The sequence below is a fragment of the Pan paniscus genome, chromosome 12 (genome assembly GCF_029289425.2).
Source record: "Pan paniscus chromosome 12, NHGRI_mPanPan1-v2.0_pri, whole genome shotgun sequence".
NCBI lineage: Eukaryota > Metazoa > Chordata > Mammalia > Primates > Hominidae > Pan > Pan paniscus.
Window position 1 is genome coordinate 31977752 of NC_073261.2, and position 8475 is coordinate 31986226.

General features: G+C 49.0%; 1 protein-coding gene across 3 annotated transcripts; it reads right to left on the reverse strand.

Annotated features, from left to right (window-relative positions):
- Positions 1–617: 617 nt before the first annotated feature.
- Positions 618–5790, reverse strand: ITPRIPL1 (ITPRIP like 1). Of its 3 annotated transcripts, none has more exons than XM_003805732.4 (3): positions 5517–5790; positions 5233–5335; positions 2217–4440 (listed from the first exon to the last, which is right to left on the reverse strand). In XM_003805732.4, exons 2-3 carry the CDS (start codon positions 5240–5242, stop codon positions 2783–2785), a joined length of 1668 nt encoding a protein of 555 aa, XP_003805780.1. In that variant the 5' UTR covers positions 5243–5335; positions 5517–5790; the 3' UTR covers positions 2217–2782. The 3 variants fall into 3 exon arrangements, with proteins under 3 accessions (XP_057157254.1, XP_003805780.1, XP_054963638.1); XM_055107663.2 differs by having other exon boundaries at positions 5443–5520; XM_057301271.1 differs by lacking the exons at positions 5233–5335; positions 5517–5790 and adding an exon at positions 4774–4875 and having other exon boundaries at positions 618–4440.
- Between the last annotated feature and the right edge of the window lie 2685 nt (positions 5791–8475).

Genomic DNA, 8475 nt, shown 5'->3' on the forward strand with positions numbered 1-8475 from the left:
CAGGCTGGAGTGCAGTGGCGCGATCTCAGCTCACTGCAACCTCTGCCTCCCGGGTTCAAGTGATTCTCCTGCTTCAGCCTCCTGAGTAGCTGGGATGACAGGCGTGTGCCACCACACCCGGCAAATTTCTTTAAATTTTTAGTAGAGACGCAGTTCCGCCATGTTGGCCAGGTGATTTCAAACTCTTGACCTCAAGTGATCCGCCCACCTCGGCCTCCCAAAGTGCTGGGATTACAGGCATGAGCCAACACGCCTGGCCTTTATTTTCTTTTTTATCTATTAGACTAGAAACAACCATGCACTCCTAGAAATCATACCACCTTCTTTCTACCTGAGAAGACTTTTAGAGTTTATGCACATTGTTTGCAACCACTAAGATCTTCTAATTTGGCTGATATTTTGGTTTGGGCACCATGAAAATTAAACACCTAGATGTTGCTTATTCTTTTCTGGCTACTGGCCATGCCACTTGGAAACCACAAGGCAGACTAGTTCCAAGTACATTGAGAAATACCAGGATATACTGAATGGAGCTATCAGGGTAACATGAACTTCTTGGGAACAGGCATGTGAGAATGCTGATCTGCTGAGTGTGTTACTGCATAGATTCCAATGTATACAGAAAATAGCCTCCTTTATTGACTTTAACTTAAAACATCAGCAAATAATTTTCTAAACAAAAAGTATGTGAATGTTGCTAAAACACCAAAATCCCATCAGCAGGGAAGCAACCATGATTGCATCTTGCATTGAAAGCGGTACCTGACAGATGCAGGCAACATAGGAACACAGTAGCTATTGTGCACTGGAAGCCCCAACGATTGACTGGCATCAGCTTCTGGGAACCTTTTTTTTTTTTTTTTTTTGAGACGCAGTCTCACTTTTTTGCCCAGGGTCACTGGAGCACAGTGACACTATCATAGCTCACTACAGCCCTGACCTCCTGGGCTCAAGCAGTCTTTCCGCCTCAACCTCCAGAGTAGCAGGGATCACAGGTGTATGCCACCATGCCCAGCTAATTTTTTGTAGAGACGGGATTGCGACATGTTGCCCAGGCTGGTCTTGAACTCCTGGGCTCAAGTGATCTTCCCACCTCAGCCTCCCAGAGTGCTGGGATTACAGGTGTGAGCCACTGCACCTGGCTTTGGGACATTTTTAATTTATTTTTGCTGGAGGAGAGGGTGTGTATTCTATGACTGAAGCCTATAAGGGCCAGCATCTGATCCCTGCTGAGGTCAAGTTCAGTGGGGACAGGTTACCCTCCCCAGCAGATCTTCTTGGCAGTGCAGATAGAACAGCATTGGCGTTTCCAAAACAATCACACCCATAACTATAGTTGCATTTCTTAACACTCCTCCTCAGCATCCCATGGTTTTGAAAAAAGGGAAAAATACACCAATTATATCTCTAGAATCACAATTTTAGAGTTGGACTGTTTCCCAATCCTTTCCTATACAAACCTGGCAGTGAGCCTGGATTGTGATGACCTCTCTTTCAAAACCACAAACACAGTTCAAGTAATCCCTTTGTCATTTTTGAAAAAAAAAAAAAAAAATACAAAGGAGGCATGGCCAGACAGAAAAAGCACAGCTAAACATGGCAGCTAAACCTTCTTTACACTTAACAAGTGGCTCCCCACAAGCAACAAAGTAATTATTCATCTCAGAGCCCCCAAAAAGATTGTCCTTGTGAAGGCCTTTATAATGTTGCCTCCAGGCACTAAAAAGGTCATCAGATGTTAACCATTTCATTATTATGGTAAATACATTATCTCAATTATGAGACAGGTTACTATTGACTTAATATTTGTGAATCAATGCAAATAAATTAGGTAGTTTTTTCAGATGCGTAAAAACAACTCTATTGTCATATGAAAATAGGGCTAAGTTAAGAAAATGGAATGTAAACATCTTGGTTATATATATATATAATTTTTTTTTTTTTTTGAGACAGATTCTCACTCTGTAGTCCAAGCTGAAGTGTAGTGGTGCGATCTCGGCTCACTGCAACCTCCACCACTGGGGCTTAAGTGATTCTCGTGCCTCAGCCTCCCAAGTAGCTGGGACTACAGGTGCGCGCCACCATGCCCGGCTAATTTTTTGTATTTTAGCAGAGACGGGGTTTCACCATGTTGCCCGGGGTGGTCTTGAACTCCTGAACTCAGGCGATACACCCACCTCGGCCCCCCAAAGTGCTGGGATTAACAGGCGTGAGCCACCGCAACCGGCCTTGGTTATATTTTCAAAATAGTGAAGGTTTGAAAAATTAGATCGTAAATTATGAGAAGTTGCCCATCACAGTATTTGGGATAAAATGGAGTGCCACCAGCTCGGATGAGAATTAAGCTAACAGTTCAACAAGGAAACCAATTCACAAGGAACATACTGGAAGTCAATCACAAAAAGGAATAAGCTGGAATGAAGGTATTCCCTGGTTCTCTCACTTCGAGTGTTGATACAAAAACGCAACTTCACAGTGACCCTCTGGATCTCACCTCCTTAGCAGCAAGATCCTCCCATAACATCCGTTTCCCTGGACCTTCTTTGGGTCATGATGAAAGTTAGCAGAAGAAAACCTCAGATGACCCATCCTTGACTAGGCCCTGCAGGGTCATTATGCCCATCCTCATGACCACCTCACACACTCCTTAAGGTGTCTCATCATAGTCCCCACTGGCAAGGTGAAGGTCACATATACCACTGATATATCTGAAAAGTAAACACTTTTGTAGCCCAAGGAATTAGAAATACCTTCCTCTGTTTTTTTTTAAATGGTCTTTACATCAAGGTGCTGCAGCCAGTGGGGCATGAGGCAGAGTTTTCACCTGGGTCAGAAGGTTTTGGAACTCTTCCACTGCCTGTGAATGTGCCTTGGGGTTGAGCACCAGGTGTTGGAAGAGATTGACCGGCTTAGCATTCCTAAATGTCTTAGGGATCGGGATGGTCAGGGGCAGAAAAGTGTTACCAATGAGGAAATGATGGAGGGACCTTTGCTGGAGGCCACGGCCCAAGAACCAGAGAATGTCCTGGAGCCGCTGAGAGAGCATGTTGTGGGCCCAGTCCGTGAGGGGCAGCCGTAGCAAGAGGTGCATGAGAGCTGTTTTAAAATGGTAAGAAGTGAGGATGGGGCGGGATGCTCCATGGGGTAAGCTCTGATGCTGCCAGAGACTTAAAATGATCTGGAGGCACTTGAGGTGACAGGTGTTCTCGGGGGCAAAGCGCCCCACCAGCTTCAGGAACAGGTGCTCACAGGCCACAAAGGACTCAGGCCAGTCCACACTGGTGAGCTGCTCCTGGTCAGGAGCCTGACTCACCAGGTAGACCAACGTGTCTTCTCGTTGCACCCCCAGGACCAAGTGGATTGAGAGAAAGCGGCCTGAGGGATAGTCCAGCCGGAGCTTGCAGGAGGTGGTAGACGGTGGGAGACTGAGTTTAAAGTCATACTTGTGGGCCACAAGGGCCCAGGCATTGCCCATCATGTTCCGGAACCACTGCACAGTCTTGCACACGTCTAGGTGGAAGCCGGTGCAGAGAGCTGCCTTGATGGAGCTACTACACTTCCCCAAGACTGCCGAGGGGTCCCTGTGGTGGTGCACCAGGCACAGAACGTCCCCTAGGAGTTTCTCACGCTTGCACACACATTCTGACTCCACCAGCACACAGCCACAGCGGCGGCCCAGGGCTGGGTCCCTCATCTCCAGGACAAACATGGTGCCCTGTGGGGGGACAATGGGCACCAGGATATCAAATTTCTGGGTCTCATGGAGGGTTCCCCATTTCTCAAAGGCAGCCCCGATGCCCAGGCAGTCTTCCAATTGTGGGTGAGCCTCTTGGCGGCTGAGCACCCGACAGGCCTCAATGAGATCATCCACAAAACTCTCCACAAACTCACAGGTGCAGGGCAGGTCACGGATGGCATTTTGGACATAGTGTTTGTAAAAGGAGTCCAGGGCCTCCTGGGAGGGGAAGTCAGTAAGCCAGTTGTAAGAGGTGACAGGGACAACATGGACTTCCTCCTCCTCCTCCTCACTGCTGGAATCAAAGGCCGGTTCATGCTGCATGTTCTGTCGCAGGAGCTCAAAGACGAGAAAAAGGCAAAAGAGGCCAGTGTTCCACAGGTTTCCCAGCATCCAGCCCAGAGGCCCTTCCTGGCCATCGGCCTGGAACGGCCACCCCATGTCTTTCTTCCCCAGCACTAACTGGTCACTGGATGTCTCTCCTGTCCAGAAGTTCTCTGCCTTCTGCCTCTGCTCAGCGGCTCGCTTTCTCTCTTCAAACTCCATCTCTAGCAGGCGCATCTCCTCACTCATTCGCTTCTCCAGCTGCCGACTCCTGGCTAATGTGTCCAGGTCCATCCGATCACTGACCATCAGAGGGTGGTGAACAACATACATCACTGCCAAGAACAGCAGGCTTATCACAGCCATGGAGGCCTCTGCATCTGGGGAAGTAGGAGAGTAGGAGTCAGTGGTCATCTTCCAGACTTATCTGCTCTCTAGCTCACATTCCCCAGAGCCCTGGTACCCCAAATTCTGAAAATCAGCTACTCAGGAGGAACAGAAAGCCCACAGAGCTTGGCTTGGACACAGCAAGGGTGGTCGGCCTGGGAGGAGGTTCGAGAGAAAAGAGGGCGAAAGGATGTGCCACTCAGTCTCTCTCCTGCTTTCCTTCCACATGGTGTGGGTGGTATTTAGGCTTCCAGAAAGTGTACATGGGACTGTTTTCATTCCTGTGTAGGATGGGGAGGGGGACCCTTGTGGTAGGGTGGCCTCACCCGACTCATCAGTCAACCATGGGCACCAGATATGCCCTGCTGATCCCAGAGGCTCCCTTTTATAGCCAGAAAGCCCTGAGCCTGCCTGGGTGACACCTTTCCTCTGCCCCGGCAGTCAGTTGTAGCATTCCACTTCCTCTGTGACTTCACAGTCTTCATTCTGCTCACCCAATATGAAGTGAGCCTCATCACTCAGCCTCTCCCTCTCTGCCCAGGGAGCGCAAGAGAGGCACAGTGCCGCCAGCTGCTTGCTACGGTGCCCTCTCTGCTCCTAAGGGGCTAGTGGATACCCCGTGTGTGGGCAGGCTAGCTTCACTTCTTAGTTCAGAAAACTGTCTGCAGAACCAGGTGCCCAAGGCCTACCTGACAGCCGGCAGTGGTCAGTTCCACTGCCTCCCCACCCACCCGTGAAGCCCGAGCTTCTGCCACTCACCCTAATTCACAAGCTACCGCGCTTACCAACATTCATGAAGAACTATGCCGTGTGGACGCTGAAGCCAGCTGGGACTCTCCTCCCTTTGGAACTTGGCCTTGCTTCGTCTCCCCGCCCTCTCCAAGAGCCCTGTTAAAATGTACAAGGTACCTGGGGGCTTTGGCTCAAATCGGAACCCGACCCTCCCCCCATTCATAACTTCCCCAAATTCCACGCCCAGAGATTTGTACTCTCACCCGCCCATCCGTAGGAGGCCAAGGGCCCATCCCACCTCAGGATGTCTCCCGGGACCCAGGGCCAGGTTACTCACCGTCAGTGTTAGTAGGAACACGATCTTAAAGAGACAGCGCGGCCTGACCGCCACTGCCTTTTTCCCGGCAGGGTGGGGGCGTCCGGTTCATCGCTGGGGCCGCCCGCGGGAGTGGCCCTGCTCCCCTTTCCTGGGTTATAGACCATGTTTGTCCGAGCGTCTGAACGTCTGGCTGAGCGCGGTGGGCCCCTACGACCCCCAGCACGCGGCTCCGAGGGCGCCGGCGCGCCGCGGCCGCTCCCGCCGTCCGGGCTCCTCCCCGCCCACCCAGTACAAGCTCCTCCCCGCCCAAACCCCCGTGGCCCAGCGTGCAGGGGCAGCGGCCTCCCCACACCGAGTCTCTGTCCGCACCGAGGCCCCCGTGGGTTTGCTGGGAGAGTGGAGGGGCCGTGGCCACACACTCGCCGCTGCTCGGCCTCCCTGGGGTGGCAAATGGGGCACCGCCGTGCCTGCTGTCAGCTGCACTCAGCTCAGTTCAGTGGAGAACAGACTTACTAGGATTCGGGTGTAAGGATGATGGTGGCAAAACTAGGAATTGACCGAGAAAAGCCATTCTCACTTCGGGCTGGCCCTGAGCAAAATGGCACACGAAATAAGATGTGGTTTCAGCACCCTAAATGTGCTTCCCTCCCAGCCCACGCCCAGACTCAGGCATCTTTCCCCAACCCCTTTCTCATATCAAAGTGACTCTCATGAAAGAACAGACAGCACCCAAAGACCTTACTTGGGGCCTTGCTTGCTACTCACTGGCCACGTGGGAGTAAGAATCCTACCTACAGGGCAGCTCTGCTGATACATGGGTGTATAAAGGAGAACTTTATACGGTGTGGAGGCTGGACAAGCTTTATCACACCTTAAGAAACACAACAGAATGGGTTTCCTGAAAGGGATCTTCAGATATCAGAAAGAGCCCTTAGTCTTCCTGTCTTGTGTCAGCTATCCAAGAAGAAAAGGAAGTGATGACCCCTTGATACTAACTCACTAAAATCCCTCTGCTGAAAGACAGGTTTCAGGGTTTTTATTTGTTTGTTTGTTTTTGAGAAAGAGTTTCGCTCTGTCACCCCGGCTGGAGTGTAGTGGCACCATCTCAGCTCACTGCAGCCTATCCGCCCCAGGTTCCAGTGATTCTCCTGCCTCAGCCTACTGAGTAGCTGGGACCACAGGTGTATGCCACCATGTCCAGCTAATTTTTGTATTTTTAGTAAAGATGGGGTTTCACCATGTTGGCCATGCTGGTCTCGAACTCCTGACCTCAGGTGATCTGCCCGCCTCGGCCTCCCAAAGTGCTGGGATTATATGTGTAAGCCATCACACACGGCTGGGTTTCAGGTCTTCTTATCCAGTGGCAATGTGTAGGGAGCTCCCAAACAACTTGTACAATACTTCCAAGAATACTGACTTATTTAATTGTGGAGCAGGAAAAACTGTCTGCTAGCTGACAATGACTGAAGTTCCAAAGTTACTTTTTATAAATGTGAATTATGAAAAATAGATCACAGGTTATTGAGCATTCATGCATTTGGAGCAGTAATAATGAAAGTCTCTTATCTTTTCACTTATGACATGATGTCAGGATGCAAAATATATGCTTCAGAGTGTGCAAAAACGATAATGTTTAAGACCATGTGTTTTAAAGTTGTATTATTTTAATTAACAAATAATAATTGTACATATTCATAGGGTGCACAGTCATGTTTCATACATACAATGTATAATTTCAGATTAGGGTAATTAGCATATCCATCATCTCAAACATTTATCATTTCTTTGTGTTGGGAAGGTTCAATCCTCCCTCTAGCTATTCGAAACTATATATTATTACTATTATTATTTTGTGTGTGTGTGTGACGGAGTCTTGCTCTGTCACCCAGGCTGGAGTGCAGTGGCACCATCTCAGCTCACTGCAACCTCCACCTCCTGGGTCAAGCAGTTTTCCTGCCTCAGCCTCCCAAATAGCTGGGATTACAGGCACACACCACCAAGCCCGGCAATTTTTTTGTATTTTAGTAGAGTGGGGGTTTCACCATGTTCTCGAGCTCCTGAGCTCAAGCAATCTGCCCACCTTGGCCTCCCAAAGTGCTGGGATTACAGGCATGAGCCACCATGCCTGGTCTATTATTGTTAACTGTAGTCAACCTACAGTGGTGTGAAACCCTAGTACTTATCCTCCCATCTGGCTATAATCTTGAATCCTTTAACAAATCCCTCCCTATCACCACCTTCCCCTCCCCTTCCCAGCCTCTAGCATCCTCTGTTCTACCTTTTACTTCTATTACATCAACTTTTTCTAGGTTCCACATGTGACTGAGAACATGTGGTGTTTAACTTTCTGTGCCTGGCTTATTTCACTTAATATCCTCCAATTCCATCCAAGTTGCTGCGAATGACAGGATTTCGTTTTTTTTTTTTATGGCCGAATAGCATTCCATTGTGTACATATACCACGTTTTCCTTATTCATTCATCTATTGTTGGACACATAGGTCAATTCCATATTGGCTATTCTGAATAGTGCAGCTATAAACATGAGGGTGCAGATGTCTCTTTGATATAATGATTTCCTTTCCTTTGGATAGATTTTAAGTAATGGGATTGCTAGATCATGTGAGTAGTTCTACTTGTAGTTTTCTGAGGAACCTCCATGTTATTCTCCATAGCAGCTGTGCTAGTTTACCCAACAGCATATCAGAGTTCCCTTTTCTCCCCATTTTCACCAGCATCTGTAAAACCATATGCTTAAAAATGTGTGTTCATGGTTAAGGATTTGTTTTAAAAGTGGTTGCTGGACGGGCACGATGGCTCACGCCTGTAATCCCAGCACTCTGGGAGGCCGAGGCAGGCAGATCACCTGAGGTCAGGAGTTCGAGACCAGCCTGGCCAGCATGGTGAAACCCCGTCTCTACTAAAAATACAAAAAAAAAAAAAAAAAAAAATTAGCTGGGTGTGGCGGTGCATGCCTG